Source organism: Aphelocoma coerulescens, chromosome 1A, assembly GCF_041296385.1.
Source record: "Aphelocoma coerulescens isolate FSJ_1873_10779 chromosome 1A, UR_Acoe_1.0, whole genome shotgun sequence".
Taxonomy (NCBI): domain Eukaryota; kingdom Metazoa; phylum Chordata; class Aves; order Passeriformes; family Corvidae; genus Aphelocoma; species Aphelocoma coerulescens.
The window spans coordinates 37,664,550-37,687,144 of NC_091014.1; the positions used below are offsets into that span (position 1 = coordinate 37,664,550).

The 22,595-nt window shown below is 37.4% G+C and overlaps 1 protein-coding gene across 1 annotated transcript in view; it reads left to right on the forward strand.

The window, feature by feature from the left end:
• Nucleotides 1-22,595, forward strand: part of TRHDE (thyrotropin releasing hormone degrading enzyme) — a 206,477-nt gene that overhangs the window by 35,782 nt on the left and 148,100 nt on the right. The window contains exon 3 of the mRNA XM_068999188.1: nucleotides 2,357-2,483. Within this exon, the coding sequence (XP_068855289.1) occupies nucleotides 2,357-2,483 (127 nt within the window). The remainder of the gene's footprint in view (nucleotides 1-2,356; nucleotides 2,484-22,595) is intronic.

Below are 22,595 nucleotides of genomic sequence, written 5' to 3' on the forward strand. Positions count from 1 at the left end.
AGACGAATTCTGCTAACCAAGAGGGAATTTCTGAGGCCAGGGTAGGTCTGTGATGGTGTGTCTAAGGTTGTCTGTACATTTCATGCTCAGTGGTTGCTGGGTGAAAGGCAGAAGCAAGACCCAGTGTTTGAAGATGTTGACTGCTTTGACAATATCTGTTCCCTCAAAACCCCTGAGAGACCCGGGCAAAGGCACGGGTAATTCCTGAACTGTGTTCCAGCTTAGGGTTGACCTTGGTGTGAGCCATGGATGCCTGTCAGTCCAGAGCTGTTCTGGGCAGGCAGAGAGGCACCCAGGGAGACTTTACGGGCAAAATAAAACTACATTCAGCGTTAGGCAGGAGACAAATGAGAGTTTGCAGCATTGCAGCTTTTGTACCTTGGCTCCATCTCAGACACCATTAAATGCCTTTTCTATATTTGCCAGAAGACATTCATTGTAATGCAATAAGTTGAACCTTGATTTTTCTTCTATCTGCCTGTTATTTTCTTCCCTTCTGTTGTCCTCTTTCTTATTATGGACAGATTTGGCCACTGTCAAATTGAATGATTTCTTGCATACTTGGTTGACTGACTCTTTTTTTTCCCTAATTTGCTGATACAGTCAACTGTGCTAGTAAAGCAATTATGCAAAATTGTGTATAAAGGTTTAATGATACAAAACAGTGTTCATCACAAATCTAATTGTGATTCTTAACATCCTTCCATAAACTCTGTGGTTAATAGCTATTTTGTTAAAACCTGGTTTTGGTTTAGTAGATAAGGGAACATTTAATGTACATGTCACTGTTAACTTTGAAAGGAAGCAATAAATAAAAATAGTGATTTGGACGAGTTCAGATAATGATCTATGTGCTTTCAAGTAGTGATTATAAGAAGTCTGCTTTATTACATATCTCATCAGGTTACACTGTTACCTGTTTTACATTACGGATGATAACTATGTATGGTTCATTGTGCACCGAGTCTAATACAACACAAAGATTAAACACAAAGATGCCATTGTAATGAAGCAAATAATGTGTCTCCATACTGAAACCCAAGAGACAGTGGATTAAAACAGAATTGACAGGTACACTGTACTTAGGCTTGATATCTGGTTTTCCCTTGGATAACTGAACTGGTTCAGGACAAGAGCAGTAAAGCAATACTTGGTAATACTTTCGTTGAAGCCAAAAATCCCATTGGCTTTTCTGAGTCCAGAATAGAGCATTTAGAAACATTCCAAAGCTGATATTTCTCCTTCATGTTTGCATTGATATTTTCTGATTTCTGCCTTACTGCTGTCCTCGGAACCCTGGCTAGGATTGAATCCTACCACAGAAAATACTGGCGAGTCAAATATTATTATTAGGACTGACATTTAGTAGAGTCTCATTTATGTCAGGTCATATGTACGGCAGGGAGAGACCTTCTGTCACAGTCACTAGAGACAAAGCACACACTACTTCCATCAGGCAAGGTATGAGGAGGGAGAATGGAGAGTGGCTCTCCTTTCTATCCCCTTCCTGGTTAGCAGTTCTCAGCTCTGTGTCATCTTTGCATGAAGGAAGCACTATGGACTGTAAGGACAAGGAAGAGAGAATAACCTGGCAGTGCTTTCTGCTATCTCCCTAATGAGGGTCACACTTGGATGCTGAAATATGAAGGTGAGTTCTGTTCACTTGGTTCACTCCAGGTAGTGAAATGTGTGAGCTGTGTTATACTGAACAGAGCAGTCTGTGGCTTATATAAATAGCTTTAATTTACTGCTTTCTGAATACAGAGGCCTGAAGCAGTCATGGAGGTTTCAGGAATGTTAATTGTTTGTGTACATGAATGAGCTTAGAAATGGTTGTTTTTGCAGTCTTCCCATAGCTCATGGAGAGTAACGGTGTCACTGCCGGAGAAAAGAAAAGAGAACGATTATTTTTTTTTCTCCACAGTCTACTAATATTTTCAGGGCTTGATATAATGTGCCTTTAACAAACCATGAACTTGTCCCCTACGGAGTCAGTGCATCCTGCCTACATTCAGTGTAGGCAGAGAACCATTATACTAATCCACTCTTCCATCATATCTCTAGCAAACACATGTTTTTTCTTCGAATATTTATTTTGATACAAGGAGTGCTCAGTTTTTTATTTGGCAACACAAATAAGTAGGAGATTGTGACTTCTGAACTTTGTAACTTTAATTGTGGTAGTTCTGGTTTTCAACTATGACATGTTTTGACAAATGTATGACAGTCATATATGGCTTTAAGGGAATAATCCTGGCACCTCATAGCAACCTTAGAGTAATTCATTCACCTCTGCAGGTAGGATAGGTTTAAAAGGCAGATGCTGAAATTGGACTTTTGCTTTGTTTTTTAACAGGTACGGTTATATGCAAGGCCTGATGCAATCCGAAGAGGATCAGGGGACTATGCTCTAAATATTACAAGGAGACTCATTGAGTTTTATGAAGATTATTTTAAAGTGCCCTATTCCCTGCCAAAATTAGGTAAGATTTCCCAAAGAATGTGAAGTTAACACAGAAATGAGAGATTAAGTCAGCTATTTTAATGGAATTTTAAGACTGTAATGCGTTGGATTTCAAGTTAAGGAATGTTTGGTTTAATTTAGAAGGATCAGGAAGTAAAAAATTTTTCCTTGTAGAGGAAGGGAAGCCAGACTGTGCTTTCTCCAACCTGGAACTGAAAGGAACAGGAAGCAAACAGTATTTATGTTTGTTAGACAATGGGTAGAGAACCCGAGACCTTTCACTGATAAGTGGGCTGGGTTTTTCTTTGTTTTTTGGTTGTTCTCTCTTTTGGTCCTTAATTCTATGAGATAGCCACTGGAAGATGTTTGTTCTGTAATATTTTTACCTTGGTGCCTCAGCCTTAAGTGGGGAACAGAAATGAAAATATTAGTGGAAACTGGGAACCTGTAGCAGTGCAAGACTGTGGGTTTGGGGTTTTTTTTTGTTTTTATGGTGCATATGGCTTATTAATGATGATTAGTAGGCAAGCTTAATTGTCTAGTTGTTTATTGAAACAATTGCCGTGAATTTGTTTTTCTGTGACCTAAATGTAAACCCCATCAATTTCTATTATTTTTTAAAACCAGTTTTTTCTCATCCTCCCTTTCACCACAATCAGTTGTTGTCCTACTCATTTAAATACTTTCCACAGTATTATTACACCCTCCCTCCTTTGGAGCATGTTTGATAAAGATTCAGAAAAGCCTATTGCTCAGCAGCAGGAAGAAAGCATGTATTTGATCAGAAGTGTTGGAGTTGGAACCACAGGTGATCCTCCCAGGAAGTCAAGGTTTATTTCATTAAATCCCTTGCCTGCTGAGTAGGTTTATTGGACTTACAGCTAATCATGTAGGAGATAGATAATGTAATTGATATTTCTAGATGAGGGTATTGCATGAATATTTTTATAAGTATGTTGTGACATTTATTTCTTGGTGTCTTTTAATAACATTACAGGCAGTGTTCTCCTAGAGAAATATGCAGATGGGTTAAACAAGCATATGGCATATTTAAGTATACACAGACTTTCTGTGTATACTTTCATATATGTCTTCAAACATGTTAATAATGTTTTGTAAAGGAAGTTCTAGGCTTACCAGAGCCAAAATTTAGAGGGGGAAAAAAATAATCAAGAACTTGTTGAATAGAAAAGATGAACATAGAATGGTTTGGGTTGAAAGGGATCTTAAAGATCATCTAAACATCCAAACATCATTACTTCAGGTAGTTTATTGAGCATGCCAGCTGGCAGCAGGAGTAGTAACTGTATCTGCTTCATAGTATCTTCAAAATTGTAACATATGGTCTTTAAACTCAACATGCTATATCCATTGTCATTATGCTGTGGCATATCTTTTACAAATATCTCATTGTAAGTGAATATATTCCAGTTTGGATCTTTTTGGAACAGAACAGGAGGAATAGTCACAAGTAAAATTGTATTTTTTCATCAAATATTTGTAGTAAAATTGTTAATAGGAAATTCTGCTTGAAGACTTTAGCTATTCAGTAGTGATACTATGAAAATAATTACTGTAGAGAATAATTTTTTTATAATACAGCAAGGTTGAATTTATTTAATGTAAACAGGGGAAGAAAAATGTCTAAACTCAGTGATGTAAATATTTTTTAAAATTTTATTTCCATATTAATACAAGTATATTTGTTCCAGTTCATCCAACTACTGATTGCTATGTTTAAGCATGTGCTGATATCTTTAACCCAAAAGAATGCTGAATTTTTATTTTTGTTTTAAACTTGAAAAAAATTTCCAAAGGTTAGAAGGTTAGGGACAGTAGTCTGATGGGTGAATAGAAGGACTAAAAATGGTAATACTGTAATCTGTCTGTGAAAGGAATTTTGTAGTAGTATTGAAGAATTTCCGAAATGAAAAGATAAAACAGCATTAGTGATGGCAGTGGAAAAAGCTTGTGCGTCAGGAAGACGTGTTGATACTGAAAATGCACCTGGGCTCTCCTAAAGCTTAGGACTCACCTGATTTACTGCTGTCAGCACTGCAAAGGATTGAGTAATTTATTAAGGTTTTAAGAAAAATGAGAATTTTTTTTTTGGGGGGGGGGGGCATTTACAAAGTTTTTAATTTCACTTCTGAATGTAAAAGTGGGAGTTAAAAATGAAGAATGTACTTTGGAAAGCTTTTTAATGTCAACAGTTTTATGGAAAATGTTCTGTTTCAAACGTAGATGTTTTTTAAAAAAATTGTTTCAGGTACTTTCCAGTTCTAACAAGAAAAAGCTTAAACCTAAAGAGGTTCTGTAACAGCTACTGAGTGAGACATTGTTAGTGTCAGTGGTATGTGTGGGGCTGTGTGTGTGTGTTAAGAGTTGGAACCATAGGTGATTCTCCCTGGACAATGGACCTGCCACCCTTGGCCAAGCCCTTAGTCATCTATGTCTCATCCATTTGAACTCTCTGTATGGTAGGAGTATCTGAGGACATTTAGGCTCTTCAGATGTGTTGCCGTATCAGAAAGATCTGTGTTCATTTGTTCAATTCTGAGTCATTGAGGTCCATTTCCAAGGCATTTGAACTAGTGCTTCTTATCTGAGTTTATAATACATCAGCCAGTGTTCTCTGTAGGAACCACTTCCTCCTGTTGCTCTTGACTACCTGACTGTTGGTGACTAGGCTTTCTAACTGTGCTTACATGCAATCAGATGGCCGTGGCTGAGGTTTTTTTACATCTTATGTGGTCTGTACTGCCTTCTGAATGCACTGGAAAAGTAGATTTGTTTTCCAATTGATGTGAATTCTGGTAATGAATGTGAATTGGGAATTTCTCTAACTTGAATTAACAATTTCCACAGTTAAAAGTTTTACTTAGCATGTGGGTCTCTGCATTTTTTCCTACATCATACTCTGAACTGGAAGGTGCTTGTGTAAGGTTTCAATCAGTTTTATATTAATTTAATTGATGAAAAATAAATAATGTCTTTTAAAAAAACCTAGATTTTTCCAAGACTATAATACTATCATTGTAAACCTTAGTTAAAGTGATGGGTAGATAAAGTATTGAATTTTATTTAATCTAAAAAGATATGCAGAAGGGTTTTTAATTATATTCCTATGGCTAGTGGTTACAATATACTTATGTATTTATATTACAGTTAGTTTTAATCCTGTTTGCACTGTACAAAAAAGTGCTTTGCATGCATAGAGTTTTTTCTTATGAGGGTCTTTGAGACTGGAATAGTCTTGAATTTTTCCCCCTAAAGCCCTGATCAGTTGCTGTTTTGAAGTGAACAGAGCCTAGAAATTTAAAAAGAAAAAAAAAACCCAAACTGAAAAAACACCTTAAAAGAGAGGCTTCAAAGGTCAGAGTAAAAGTCACACTGTGGGGAATGATAAGGTAATCAAGCACTCTTGCCATGTGGACAGCTGTGATTCTTTAGTTGTAAGTGGTTTGAGGTGGAGAGGCTGACTGGCTTTTCCAAGACTCCACTGCATCTGGGGTCACATGAGAGTGGAGTAGAGTGACAGAATCCCCTCCCTCGCCCTGCTGGTCACACTCCTTTTGATACAGACCAGATTGGCTCATGTCCAGCCTCTCCTCCACCAACACCCCCAAGTGAATATATTTTCAGACTTCTTAAAAGTATTTTTCTGTAGATTTGCTGTATAGTAAACTTTGGAGTTTCATCTGATATGTTTTATGTGGTTATTGTTTGGTGGATTTTTTTTCCTTTACAAGTATGTTTGGGGTACTAATTACCTGCTTCATGCAAAAATTATATGGTTTTGCTTTCATTATACTGCATAAAACACTTTGAAGTTGTGAGTGCAAAGTCTTAGAAAATGATTTTCCAAGGGATTTAGTGAGCATGCTGCACAATGGAAGACAAGATTGGACCATTAACATTTGCTCATGGAGTATTTTTGGAGAACAGGATTCAGTTTTTATAGTGTGTCCCTGAGAATTTAAACTCTTTCTTATGATGTGAAAAATAGCTCAGCCATTAGAATGAAGAAGTTTAGCAGGGGAATGTTCCCATTCTGATTTTTAAAAGAAACTCACATACCTCTGTTCCATTCCCTGATTGTTGACTGAATATTTTGGTGAGAGAGAACTACTGCTGCCTGGTGCCGTGTGAGTCATTGCAGGCCCAGAGAAAAAGTATTGAAATGCTGTTGTTATGTTAGCCAGGTGACTTGCTGTGAGCACTAGTGATTAATTGTTCATTTTGATTTAAGTGCTTTACTATTAGCCTGACTCTTGGACATGTTCCTAACCTATTCATTGCAATGTTGCGTTCTGCCCTGCTTGATCTTCCATCATCTCCATCAGCACTTTCTGTGCTACTGCTTTCTTCCCCTTCGTTTGTCCTTCCTCCTGTCTCTGTTGCTCCTTCTAGGGTGAACCTCCATGTTGTTGCCTCCATTTTCTGCTTAAGTTGTGCTAAAAGTTTCACAATTCTACCCTCATATTTTCTGTCTAGCAAGGTGAGGCTTCCTGCCACCTGTCCAACTCTGAACCGAAATTACTGTACACCACCAATTAAGATAGCTTGTTTTTTCTTCTTTGTCTATAAAATTAAAGCATTAATCAGTACTTCTGGAATGAGGAAGGGTGGGAGAGCAGGCACTAAGAACTTGATTCATGTGCCTAAATATAATTAGCTGGTACTATTAAATGCCATGGGGTATCCTGAGAACTCTTAGCTAATGTACTGCTGGCCTCCAGGTGAGATTCTGTTGGGCCATGGCTGGCCCATACCTGACAGTTTCACATGGATTTACTGTTTTTTAATAGCTTTGACCATCTCAGTGGGAGCTGTCACCCATGTTTAGGCAGCAGAGTTGAAGCCTACTATTTGACCAATGACTTGAAGTAAGCATAATGCTTCTGCACACAGAGGACTATTTGTTGATACAGATCTTTCCTACATGGAAAAACTGTCACTTTTTCCCTGGCCTTTGAAGCTTCTGTTTTGAGATTTGGGGTGTGGTTTTGGTGTGCAAGATGTTTTTTATTTCTAAATAAATAGCTGTGAGCACTTCAAAACAGAAACTGGTCAGGACACCAGGGGAAAAAAATTCCAGCTCCAACCGTAGGGAAAAGCAATGTGTTTTCTCAGAACAATGCTTTGATACAGAAAAAGGAACTGTGAATTACTAAACTGAAACAAACCACATAGGAAATCAATCCATAGTATGATGTTAACAAAGGAGGGAAAAAATAGTCATCATTTAGGACTTACTATATTGCTCTAAACTATTTCAAATAATAAACCAATTATTTCCATTAGTGAGTTTAATATGGCTCACAGTGGGCATTCTAACAGGTTTTGGAAGTTTGTTAACGGGTACCTGATCTCTCTGTTGCATTAGCATGGCAAGTCTGATATTGTTTGCAGGAGATGGGAAAAGTTATGTATAGGAAAAAAGTAGTTTTATATAGAATAAAGATGAATGAGCCCTGGTGGAAATAATCCCCTTCTGAATGGAACGTTTTCTTTTCATTGTGTTGTGATTTCCCTCCCCTCTTAATTGTGAATTCTATTATTAATAGAGTCCATACCTCTCAAATAAGGAGAGTGTTCAGACAGGAGTTTTACTGCCAGTAGCAGTTTAGTCAGCCCGTAGTAAAAAGAAGGTGACCAAGTCTGACAATATCCCTGCCGGCTACTCGGCTAAAGCAACTTGGCTTTTAAATGAGTAATTAAAAAAAAAAAAAAGAAAAAAAAGAAAAAAAACATACCTGAGGGTGATGTTGTTATGAGAGGGTAATAGGATGTGGGATTGTGGGAGATTCCCTGGAAATGTCAGGGCTGTTTTTGAGCCAGGAGAATCCTTCATCTGAATGTAAATTGATTTTTCCCAAGCTGCTCTTGAGTATGTCATTTGAGCGGTTAGTACCAACGTAGAAGTGGGTGCACTGAATTTCAGCAGTGTCTATTCTTAGTTCTCTACCTTGTTAGAAACACAGATGCCTTCAGAAAATGATGCATTTTATCATGAGTTAGGAAAAATAAATCTTGACTGAGAAGGTACCAGTAAAGCTATCTCTTTTGACTACACAGAGAGGAAATGAATCTGGATAGTTTAAATTTGATCTCTGATTTTTAGATGGATAAAAGACAAGGTGAGTACTTCTGTATGACTTATAAAATGGGGTAAGATCTTTGACAGGCACAGAAATCTCATAGAAATTATGGGAATCACCAGATGTCTTGGGGTGACGGCCAAACTGGAACACCAGAATACTGTGTGAACTTCTAGCTGGTATGAGATGGTTAAATGTCTAAAAGCTCCTGAATCCAAAATACTTTTTACATAGCTGTGACTGAAGTGGTTTTCATTATAGTTCCTTTCACTTGCCTGAGCAGGGCTCTTATACCTGATGGACCATGTCCAGGTTTTGAACTAATTTTATTTTTAAGAGAGGCTACAGAACAATTTTAATAACCTGTTTGATTTGAGAGTCAAGAGGGTTCATCAGAGACTTTGACCAGCAGCTGAGACCTTTTATACAAGCAACTGTGGCTTTATCTTAGAGGAGCGTATGTAGGAAAAGCTTAGGCCTTTGGTACACAATAAACTTCATGTTTGTATAGGCATTATGAACAGTAGTTTTTATTATAGGATAGGGTCTAAATGTCATTAGGATACCGTGAAAGTTACTTTCTGGGGTGGTGTGACACTGTGAAAGATACCATGCAAAGCTCAGAGCTACATGGCAGAAAAACAAATACAGAAGGGTTTGGGAAAAAGATAAATGATATCACTGAGGATACTGTGATATGTTTAGATACGCTCAAGAAGAGGGGTGTGTGAATCCTTGGGCAGCATGTCAGAAGATTAGACTGCAGTAGAATGTGCTAAACCACAATTTTTTTTCTTTTGAAAATTGTACTTCTAGCATTTAGTTTGAATGAAATAGGTATTGCAATTGATCTATGTCAATTAGAGTACCAGTAATGGCCTTTTCTCTTGGAACTGACGTAGAAACCTGATACCATCTACATCTAAAATAGGACAGAATTGTTACACAGTCTGCTCAAGTATGTTGTCTTATGGTGGAAATGGCTGTTGTTGACCTAATGAAACATATAGTCACCCCATGCAGTCTTATACATTACTTAAACAGCTCCTTCGAGAGAACTGTATAAACAAAGCTAATGGAGTAACATGTTCATAGTGACAGTATTTGAGTAAATATGAAAGTTTACTGTGGACTTCCTTGACTTTTGGTTCATAGTCATGACAAACTTTAAATAATTTCAATTCATGAAACTTCCAGCTTTCATTTAACCTTGCAGTTTGAAATGGAGGGTGGAGAGAAACAAGGATACTATGATAATTCCTGTTTTTGCTGTCTTAACATATGAAACAGAGGCTTTCCTGAAGAGTGAAGCTCAGTAAAATCAGTCTTTTGCTGGTGAGAAAAGATAAAAGGCAGATTATAGGACTGTCCACATCAAACACATAGTTCACTAAGAATTTTTGTTTAACATGGGAAGTTTGAGTACCAGACAATTCTATTATTTTTAAAGAATGTTTCTTATGAGTTGATTGAGACAGGTAGATTTACATACTTCAGTAACAGCAGCAGCAGCAACATCTTCCACTAGTATTTTCTTCTCATTCAGCATTGTGGCTTTTGGCCTCTCACATTTGATTTGAAAAGTGAGGACAACTCAGTTTCTGGCTGGACTCAGAAACAAATTCAAATGAGTCTAAGAGGAACTGTAAATCAATACATTGGAATCTTTTTTCCATTCCTGTCTAAAAACATGTTCTGTACCAGTTTTAGCCCTGCCTAGTGTTACACTGGCTGAACCCTATAGTTGCTGTGTTGGGTCTCCAGCCCTGGAAGAGGTAATATCATCACAAAGCCTGTTCAGAGTCTTATTTCAGAAGCACAGTTTTATTTAACCTGAAAGTCACACTATAGCCTATTTCCTTGGTCAAGACAGGCAAGAAAACCTTAAAAGACATCTCTCCTGTATCTCTCCTTCACTGAAGGCACTTAGACTGTTAGGGTTTGTGTAACTCCTTGCCTTCCTTCTCTTAGGGCAAGCCTGATGTTTGAAGAGTTGTTAGCAAACTGATTTGGGATGCTTAACTGTAGTTTCAGGGGTAATCTGTACCTTCTGCCACTTACTCAAAGTCTGAATGGCTGGAATGACAACTTCCATGCAGAAAGACTAGAAAGAGATTTTAACAATACTTGGACTGTATTGTTCCTTTTGCATAGATAGCAATTGTTTTCACAGCAATTTAAAAAATACTGCCAACAGTTTATTGCTGATTACTAGGACCTTTAAGAGTATGTGAATTTATTTATTTTTCATATTGGTATCATTGCTAAAAGTAAGTGAGAAGAAAAACAATTGAGGTTTTGGTTTTTTGTTTTCTTTTTTTTTTTTTCCCCCCCTCTGCAGCACTGAAGAAATGTTCCTGTTAACTCTCCATGTTTTCAGTTTTAGAAGGATTGTGCTCCTTTGGGATAGTTTGTTATACTCTCCAGATGGTATTGTGACAAAGTTTGTTTTCAATTAGATGCTGATTTGAGGTCAGCAAATATATTGCATCGAGAAACAGAAGTTTCACTAGGCAAAACTGATGAGAAAGCACTTTTCCCACTGCCTTACTTAAACTGGTTTGTATTTGGCTTTGTTTATTTTCTTATGCTGGTTTTGAAATATGCATGTATGTATTTTAAAATGTTACCTTATTCACACATAATGTAATGTGAAGATCATGACAATTCCATAATTGGCCCTACTAAGAACATTCTTCTTCACTATGAACCTTGTGCCATAAATAAAATAGATGAGGGAAATACATACACACACACAAATCTAATATTTTTCCTAGTAAATCTAAAAGATATGCATTATGGGTGCAGTAGGAGTTGGAAAAAAGTTACCACCTATTGAAAGTATCCTGAGTATTAGAAACAGTTAAAAGTCTTTATGTAGATGTGTAAAAATGAGCTTTCACATCTTACTTCTGTACTGTAAAAAAAACCTATAGATACAGATGTAAAGAAGATACATTTTCATATATCAGCAAAGAGCACAAGGAGCTTCTTTCAAGGGACTATGACAGTGTCTTGAAAAGATCATAACACATTAAAGTGGGACTTAAGTAGGCCTGAGATTTCTGTTCATACAAAAGATGTGAAAAAGTATATAGCTACTGAGCTGAATAAATCTATCTAGATTCTGCTGGCTTAGTTATAAACCTTCCACCTGTACTAGCTAGTTTCTGTAAGCTACTGAAATTCAAAGGGATGTATGTGCTCACCTTTTATTGCTTTAGCTAAGGATATTGTAACTGAAAAATATCCTAACACAATGAATTATGCTACGTTTGCAGTTCCATGCCTGAAGGAACTTCATTTTTACATTAAGGAAACCAGTGATTTGCAGTGTAACGATGGAAATATTAAGATGGCTGAACAACTTTCATTTAAAGAAGTGGATTACCATTGTGCATTTCCCCCTTGCCCAGCCTTGCTTCCTGTGTGCTGGCAAGCTGCTGGCCAACTACTTAAAATGGTATATGGACATTTAAAGAATCACTTAATTAAAATTCTGTGGAGATCTCTGGCAGGTACTGCTAAACTTGCTTTCCCTGGTCTCTCTTGTTGTATATGAATTCTCCTTTTCTTTTCTTCTAACTTATTTAAATGCCATCTGCTCGTGTATTTAAACCATAACATTTCTAGATTCAGGATCAGTTCTGTGAAGACTGCGATTTCCGTTGCTCTCTCCGATTCTTATCAGTAACACTTCTAACAAAGCTGTCCTTGTGAAGATGTATATTTGTCATAGTGATAGCACGCTTCAGAAAGTGTATTAAGCTAAAACAACTCCCACTGTTCAACTAAAAAATATGTTCCTTGTCATATGCTACTCCTTGCTGAAATTAACCTTGGGCAACATTTTAGTCTAGAAAAAGCCAGTTGCTTTTTCTTCCCAGAGTATTTGGCACAGCTACACATAGCTCTGTTTTTGTAAGTTACTGGGCAGTTGAATCCTGAAGTGGGTGGGAGCAGGAGGGAAGGTGACAGATCCACGAAAGAACTTAGAAATGGGTTCTGGAGACCCTTGTAAAAAGTTTCTGCAGCTATTGCTGTCTCCCTGGGGGGCTTACATAAATCTTTAGAAACTGTTTCCAAATAGTCGCTGAGTTTGTGGCTTTGTAATTGATCCTGAGCTCTGCAACAATAGGGGACTTATCAGTGGAACAGGTCATGCCAAAAGAGCTCCTGTTACATATTTTGTTCAGCAGGGGCTTTGGTCTATCACCACTGCTATGACACTAGGTTTCCTTTTGAAAGTCATGATGTAAAAGCACAGGTAATTTGACAGAACTTTAGTTACACGTGGCTCTTTATGATGTGACTCCCAAACAGTAGCAGAAGTCAGTGGCTGAATTCCTCATAGGAAATTATGTGAGATGTTTTCATAGTTGTTACAGTACCTAAGCACATTGTAATCACTGTTTACATGTAATGCATTTGCAAATGGAGAAACACCACAGTTCTGTTGTCCTATTTAGATGCTCAGCTGCAAGCCAGAGAGTGCTGAGAGGTGAAGGCAGGTAGATGTTTTGCTGGTCAGACCCGTATAAAATGTTCACTTGTCAGATATAATTTGAGTATGTATTGAAACAGTAGGCTGCTGGAACTTGCATCCTTTCATGGTTAGGTATTGATGATTCATGTGAGGGACATACAAGTGACTGCAATGTTTCCTGCTTTAACGTTGGTCTTAGAGTTGTTCTTCGTAGGGTGCTGATTCTCAGGTGTGGAAATACATAAAGCTTCACAAAACTGTCAGCCATAACTTAGATCTGTACAAAAATGCATTATATGTCTTTTCACTGGTAATGTAAAAATTATTTCCTAGGCATCTTTTCTCCATATTCTTGAAATGTTTTAAGCTTTTCTTCTGTCTTAAGGTAATCACAGAAAACTGAATTTTATGAAGAAGCAGGCTGTTACTCAGTAACAAACAGATGAATTAGAAATGCAGTTTTATGCTTCATGCCATATCTCCAGGATTTTCTATAGAAACCATACAACAGTTTCCAAATGATTAAAAGGGTCCAAATTGTACAAGTTACGATTGATAACAAAATGAGCTTATGTAGTTCTTCATAAAACCTTAAAAAGACAAGAATGTAGCCAAGTGATACTGAAGGATATTTGAAATAGCTCTAAGTCATTCAGAGTAACAGTGAACAGACAGCTTTGTGTAATGCTTATATTGTGTTTGGGGACAGATGGATGGAAGTCCAGCCCTAGAAAAAAATCACTGTTTTATCTTTGCCAGTCTATTTCTTAAAAAAAAAGAAAAAAGAAAAAAGAAAAAAGAAGCGTGATCTTTGCAATCAAAATACAATTGCTGTGTGACAGCTTTGATGTGGACTATAAAATGGTCAAATCCAAGTACACAGCTGAAGGATAATTTAATGTTTCAATAGTGAAGTGGAGAAAAATAACATTGCGAGTGAGTAAAATGTAATTTTAAACAATAAAAGCAAATTTTCCTACAAGTATTCTAACCTCTTGAAATTTTACATACACTTGTCTGTGAACGTTCCTTTAATATTAATCTGTCTTTCCAACCATATATGTGCATGTAGATATATGTAAGCATATATATCCTGGCTGTACTTTATGATGGTAATCCTACAATTAAGGTTGTAAGAACACCTATCTATAGATAAAATTTCAGTCAGCAGATCCCAGACTTTTATGGATGCTTTACCAAGCTATAGTTCCCACCTTTCTGCTGTCATATATAACAGGTCTAAGTCTGATCATGGAACCAAGAAGTGTGCACCGTGGGATAAGGAATCTGGGAACAGAGTGTCTTACTTTCAAACATGAGATGACTTTGGAAATGAGGATAATGAGAAAATTGGGTGTGCTGGTTTTTGCTGGTGTAGAGTTAATTTTCTTTTGGTGGCTGGTATGGGGCTGTGTTTTATATTTGTGCTGAATGCAGGGATGTTTCTGTTATGTTAAGCCGGGCAGGGCTTACACAGAGCCAAGGCCTTTCCAGCTTTTCGTACTGCCACGCTGGTGAGGGGACTGGGGGTGTGTGGGAGGTTGGGAGGAGACACAGCCAGGACAGGTGACCCCAGCTGACCAAAGGGATATTCTAGACCATAGGACATCATGCTCTTATATAAAATGGGGGGAAGAAGGAAGAAGAGGGAGACATTTGGAGTGATGGTGTTCCCAAGTCACTGCTATACTTGATGGGACTCTCCTGGAGATGGCTGAACACCTGGCTGCCCATGGGAAGTAATGAATTCATTCCTTGTTGTGCTTTGCTTGTGTGCACAGCTTTTGCCTTACCTATTAAACTGACTTTATCTCAATGCACAAGTTCTCCAGCTTTTATTGTTCTGATTCTCTCCCTGATCCCACTGGTGGGGGAGTGAGCTTCTCTGTGGTGCTTGGCTGCCTGTTGGGGTTAAACCACAACATTGTGACAGTGTTCAGGCTCTTATCTGTGGGTCCCATGGAGAACATGGGTCCTGTTCACTGGTTATGAACTAGCTGTCCCTCATTTCAGAAGTCTCCCTGCCTTTTTCTAGCTGCATCCTCTGCTTACAAATCATCACTGCAGTCTTTTCTCATTATACCCAAGAAAGATCAGGCAAGCAGACTGTCCTACATGCAGTTTTATAAGACATTAACTTCAGTGGTGTAAAGTAATTTTCTTCTCTTTGATTTTTTGGAGGTTATTTTTAACCAGCTCTTTCCACAGAACTGTTTTTCAGGCTGGTCCCACAGTTTAGCTACACTGCTGAGAAGCTGCTGCTGGCTGGGCTATCCAGAACTTCTTAAGTCAGCTCTGCTGCCAGTATGCATGAAGCTATAATCCTGGAAGATTATAGTCACTGATGGTACAGCAGTGTAAAAATGAGTGTCATGCCAAAGTAACGTGTAAGATTCTAGTGTATGTTTTGTGTGTTATCAAAATCAGGGATCTCAGCATCAGAAAGCCCCTGATAGCTGTCACCAAAATAAAGGTGGCAGAGCCAACACACCTAGAGAGAAAGAACTGTCTTATGCTCTACCCCTACCATGAACAGCTCATTTCCATTATTCAAGTAGTCTATAAGTAAAAGTTGACAGACACAGAAGCTGTAAAATTGTTTTCCTTCAATATTCATATTTAGGAAGAGGGCTCCTATAGAGAGGTAATAGGACTAGAGATAATACAAATGTCTCTCTTCATATCAAAACTTTTGACTTGACAAGCAAGCTATTTTATATTTTGGAAGGTAATTCCATGCAGGACCAGTCTTTTGACAGAATATTCTTTGATCTGTAAGACAGGTGAGCTTCACTGAAACTCATTTTAACACTCCCAGCTGGGAATTTGCCTTCACTGCACATCCAGGTTCAAGGCATTTTGACCTAGGGATTATGAACAAGTCCAGGCAGCACAGTGTTACTCTATCCTTGTGTAAAGATGGAAAATTCCTGATAATGTTGCTATTGGTTCATGATATGAAAATGCAGAACCACTCAGGTATATTTAAAAGCTTTTTTGAATATTTTTATCCATCTGTTATCACCTACATGGGATAATGCCTTTCTTCAAGTTGCTAAAACCTCATTTGTGATATAGATCTTTAAAAAACTGGATTTAGATAAACACCCACATGTGGGTGGGGTCTCTTCAGTAAGACATCTTTCCTTTATCCTCTTACTCCAGCACCGTGTTCTTCCTTAAACTAAGCATGCTAGTGCAATCTGTGTCATAGAAAGGTAGTAAATTTTCATTTGTTGGTGGTGTTCCCTCAATACATGTTTATGTTTTTTTTTTTGCCAGTAGCTCTGTGTCTCATGACACATGAGAAATTGCACGAGTGCATTAATCTCGTATACATTTCCTTCTTTTCCAGTGACTGACACTTTTCTAGAGGTGTATGTGAAGCACCTCAGTAAAGGAGAGGCATCTTCTTCATCCTCTCACAAATCTGTTATAGGGGGTACATTCTCAAAAACAGAGTATGTTGCATTACTTTCAGCATGAATAGGTTGCATTTTTGATATAATCTATATTACAAAGTTGCACCTGTAAAGATTCTTTCTTTCTTGTCCTAGCAGATTTAGTGAAAAATGAAACAGCAGATGCACACATTGGATTTTGTAATAAAGAAATACTAGAACCTTGGCTTACACTTTTCTTTATGCTGATCACTGAGTTTTACTTCAAAATCTAATCATAATATTTTCTCCTCTTTGCTGTCTTGGGGAGGATTGACTGTGTAGACTGGTTGCTGAGTGTCATTATTATAGGGCTAATTGCCATTCTTTTCTGGTCTTTCTCTGTGTGCCATTTTAGGATGGCAGTGGCCTCTGAGTCAAACTGTTTTCACATTTGTACATTACACTTCTCTGTGGTGTACTATGTTTTCCAGACTCAGTTAACAGGAAGCTGAAGCTGAGTCTTGTACCTGATTGTTTAAAACTACCATCTGAGATTTACTTCAGGTTTAAAAATTATGTGTGCTCAAAACACAATGAAATTTTAATGGGTTTTAGCAGCATACTAAGATTTGTATTCTTTAAAAAGATTTTTTTTTCCAGCCATTAAAATAGAGATGAAAAAGGATTTTTTCCCTTCCTTTATTTATTTCACCTGAAGTCACACTTTATGACATTTGGGATTATGGATTTACTTGGACTTTATCTCAAGTGTTTGGTTTGTGAGGTAGACTGAACAGCTGAATCTGTGTCTACTAGCTTCTCTACACTACTGTGTTACCTTCTGTGCCCCTGCCAACGTGATTGTGAAGGCAGTATAGTTGTAACAGCATATAAATAACCTTTTGTTTACCTTCTCTGCTCTTGACATTATTTTTATGTCCACTGGAGCTGTTCTAACATTGAACTCATCTCTCCATCTTTAAACTCTATTACAGCAATCTTTGCTTGACATCTTCCTTTCATGTTTTTATACATTGTGATGAGCATTGAGATGGGGAATCCCAGGTGCTGTTAGACTAGAAATTCAGTTTGTGGTTGGAGAGCTGCCAGGAGCTGGAATGAGTTGCAGATTTGAGAATCAATATGAACTGCCTGACTTTACATGTGGGCTACCAACTGGTTGTCCTTGGTACTCAGTAGGCATACTTGATTTATGTTTTAAATGGGATGGCAGCAAAACATATACTTTAAGAAGGTGATTTCAGACATAAAGATAATGTTCTGTCTGCTTGATCTTAAAAGGTGATGTCTCATTTAGGTCTTGAGTTTATCATAGATCTGATTTAGCATGTTTTTAGTTAAGAGATTTTATTCAATAGGATCAGACTTTATTGTCTTCCCTTATGTTTCTTTGAGACGTTGATGTAATTAACAAAAGTTAATTTCTTTTCCTTTCTTGTTTATTGTCCAAAGCAAAAATACGGTACAGTTTTAGAAGACGAGATTGGGGAGCTTTTGTAGGCTGTATTTATGTAGACAAAAAACTTCTTAAAGCAAGAGTTTGGAATATACAATTAAGGTATGGTAATTGTATATGGTCAGGGCACATGAGTTTGTGCTTAAATTTCCCGTTACTGCATACAAAAACTAAGTAAAAGATATTGAGATCAGAGTACTTTAAATTTTTTTTTGCACTCATCACTACTGATTAATGTACCATGCTACTAATAGCACATTTGTGTACTGTGGGCTGCTTCAACAAGGCTGTAATCCCATCAGCTATCATCAATCAAACATGGCTAGGCACGACCAGAATTTGCATGGAGGCTGTCTAGTTGGGAAAACAGTCTTTTAATTCAGTTGATGTTCTGCTTCCGACCAGCTCAATTCTTCTTTTGCAATAGGATGAAATAAACCCAAAGAAATCCTTCACCATGTCAATGCCTTAAAATAGTTGCCTATTTGGTGAGGTACAAATATGGATACTTATATTTGGGGAAATTTCTCCATAGTGTAAATTGTGTCAATGATTCTCCCACAACGAAAACCCGACTAAGCTAAAACCATTTCAGAATAATAAGTGATTAAGTCAACACTGAAGTGCCATAAGGTCTGTCATCACTCATTACCCAACCTAAATTCTATAGTTGAGATAAAATATAATTTGTAATCTTATTTTTTCTTCAATGAAATAATATTGTCAGATGCACAGAATTTCTGTCTATTGAATATATATAGCATAGAATATGAAATGAAAGTCTTGTGTTGTACTATAAATGTCAGAATAAATTACATGCTATATATATTTTCATATGATGATGGGTAAGGCTGGAAGAACATCTTTGTGACCAGAAATATTTGACATTATGAAGCACAATGGCTATGAAGTTGTAGATTTTATAAGGACTTGAAAATTAGATTTATAAAAAGATTACAATGTTGCTAAAGGGATTTTCTACAATAGGCAACATTAGACTGTAGAGTGATATCCAAATATGTTAAAAACATTCCCACTGAATAGCAATTGGAAAAACATTCTTGTATTTTGTGATTAAAAATAATGCTAATAATTTTAGTTTTTCAAATAGTTGACATTTTTGGAAGAAAGGCAGTTTTAAAATGTATCCAGTGGGGTTTTTTTAGGCCTGTTAACTGGCATGCCCTCAATGGACATAGAAAATAGCTATTCTTTTTTTCAGTAAGAACATAATAGAAGAGTTGTGCAGCCCTATAGATTCAAATGAATAATTTTTCAATGGAGATTTCAATTCAGGAGCTATTTCAACGAGTCATGTTTGAATTTAAGTACATGATTATGTTTTGCTGACTCAAACCTAACATGTTTAAGCACCTCATTGCCCTGAACTTTTAAATACATAACTGGGAGATGCCAACAGGTGATTTGGGTGTGCAGTGGTATTAAATGTACAAAATGTTTCGTAGCTAACAGATGTCAATATCAATATGCTTACAGAAGAAATGTTTGAAATTCATATAATAAAATACAAATGAAGAAAAAGTTGAACTAGATGCAATACATATTTTTACTTGCAAGAGACTTCACTTTTGAACAAACATGTAAGCTGACCTTTTTGGCATTGACTGTGCTGAGGTTTATAATTTATAAGAATGGAAAAACCCTCCGGTGCTAAGTAATGGTTTGCAATTGGCTACAGTAAGCTTTCATGGCAAAAATGTGACCAGTACTTAGAACAAATTTTCAAACACCTTCTTACTGCTACCTGGTTGCAGAAGAAACCATTTTTCAAATTTCCTTCAATAGGAAAGAAGAAATTTGTAGAATATTTCAGTTAATGGAAGGTGTTTCTGAAACCTGAATGTTTACTTTTCATTCCGGAAATGGAATGTTTACTTTCAGTTGTGTTTGGTGGAAGTTTTGATACGGATTTTCAGTCCTAGATTTTCAGTTGTAAGTAATCCTTTCTTCTCAGATTTGTAGCTGACTTCCTGCATTGCCTGCATGACAAGTAAACTGCAAATTAAGTTAAACTGCATGTACAGTACATAAAAAGGTGTTCTTTTATTTGATGTATCATACTGTTAGATATCCAGGAGTACCAATGTTTGTGCTGGTGCATGGTACAACTGGTTGGGGTCACCTTTTCACCCATCATCTGCCTGAGGAATCTCTGGCTCATTTGGACAGCACTTCAGAGTAGTATGGCTAAGTGCAACACTCTCCATCAGGATTTTCCCGTCCTGGAAATACAAATATCAGTAGCAAGAGTGACACAGCAGTAAGCCTTTCATCATCACTTGGGTTTCATAGGAGTTATTGCCTTAAGGACCAAATCTTAGGTTACTCAACGGTAGATTCAAATTAGAAAAAAAATCAGTTTGCTTTCCAGAAGAACTCTTCACTTGCACTTTTGAATCCATGGTCTCTTTTTGAGTCCACAAAGCTGGGAAGTCTTCCTTGTTGGGTCCTCTCAGACTTTATTTTGGGGTGTAATTATACCATACATTGACAGCTCCCAGAAAAGTCTGGATTATGAAGCAGCTCTGCCCATTAATGCTTGTTCCCACTTTCCCCACACATGGGCCATTAAAATGGTTATTAAATATTGCTGTCAATCAGCTTATTGAACTGACTCAGGTAAAAATAAGCTGCTTGGAATGATTCTTCTGGACCCTGGGATCTTTTTAAAAGATAAACATTCAGGTTTTAAAAAGGAGAAAGACACTTTACATCAAATAATTAATACCCACCCCTCCCAGTATCTTGTGGTTTAATATGGGGGAATATCTCATGAAAGAGTGCCCAGAATCACTTATTCAAATGCAAAAGCAATGGACAGAAGTCAGCATTTCTCTAAACCAGATTTATAATCATTGTGTGGTTGTCAGACCCTTTTCTAAGAGTCAGATTTTTCCTGGGATCGGTTAGTTTTCTTTTGCTTTCTGCCAACAAGCTGATATTTTATTAGCTTTCAAATGCTTTTCTGTGCATTCTTGCCATTGGTGTGCAAATGCGTAAGTAGTTTAAGTAGCTGTTTGCCTTTGCAAATGAGGCTGAATCGAGTCACTGCTTTTCAGTGTCTCTGGGATAATATTAAGGTAGCTGGAGAGGTAAAGGGGCAGATTGTTATTGTTGCTAAAAGTTGTTACTAGGTAAGAATTGCTCTACCTCTGTATTTTTTTCCCCTCTCTGTGAGATCTTCTGTCAAGCTCATATTGACAAGACAGCAGTAAAAAGGGTTGTTAAGAACAGGGCTGTAGTCCCTTGAAGAACTAGTATAGGGGCCCCTGTACACTGACATCTAAAGATACTATAAGCCAGGTAAATTATGTAAAAAGAGACAAAATCATTTGCATTGACTTTTTTTCTGGCTGACAAAGCAAACTGTCTTTTCTATCATGTTATGGGGAATTTACATTATATGTTAAATGATTTCTAGAATAGAATAAAAGCATCTGGAGGAAATAATCACAGAGAAAAGCCCAAGGGATAATCTTCAGATACAGCAAAATAATTGGAGCTTTAGATATACAGGTTGTTTGAAGCGTAATTCCATGCCCAGAGGAGCCAGTGGGAGAAACCTGACATGGTTTCCACAGTATCGATTCAAAGCTTTGAGCTGGCAGAAACAGCAAGCCAATTTCTTGCAACTCTTCTCTATGTAAAGAACTATACTGAGCTTTTATCAAGCAATTTTATAAACTCAGAATTTCTTCACAAGCTCTAATCCATCTCTTAATGCTAGGCTTTGGACCAAAGAATATTCTCTGACCTTTGTTGCTTTCTTTTATGGCTAGAAACAATCTTTATTGCAAGGAAACACTATATAAATCCCTAGAAAGAAGCTATCTCTTTATATAGATTGTTTTTTCCTGTGTCAAAACTGTGGAGCAAGATTCTCAAGACAGCAGGATCTCTGTGAAATAGCTGAGTGAATATATTCCTTTTCTGAATCAGTCCTTTTCTGACAGTAGATCCAAACTCTGGTTGGAGGCTCTGGTAGATGGGCTTCCTAAACCTGTCATGTTGTTCATGTGAAGTAGTTTATTGCGCCTTTGGTGTTTTAGACAGGCTTGCAGCATTGCAAAAATGAGGTGCCTGGTGGGCTACTGAGAGAGGGACTAGTATTTTGCTTTAAATGTTGTTAAAGACAGAATTTTTAAATGTGGGGAGACCATATGGCATATGGCAAAAAGCTTCTTCAAATTTCACTGAATCCCTGTTCACTTAAAATCTGACTCCAGATTTAAGTTTGTAGATGGTAGCTGTGAATTTGTATTCCCTTCTGGACTGGAGAAGCAGCTTGTGGATTTCTGCATGGCGTATAAGTAAATGTGTAGAAATCTGTCTGCAGCATAGATCTTTTGCTGATCATGTGCCCCTGTCAAGCTGTTGTGTTGCAAATAGGCAAGACACTCCTCACTGCTTCAAGGCAAGGGGGCTGAACTTCACACCTGGGTTTCTGTAGGAGACTGTCAGCAAGGCTTCCCTTGATTTCAGATACATAGGCATCACTACCTTTTCTTTCACAACATCACCTGCATGTTCTGGCTGCAGGCTGATCTGAGGAAATGAGGACAAGAATGACATTACAGCAACGCGATTATTTGGTAGCCTTTTGTGTTTCTTGAACTGTGGGAGACAAAGCCAATGACATGTGTGCACCACTGCTGCTGTT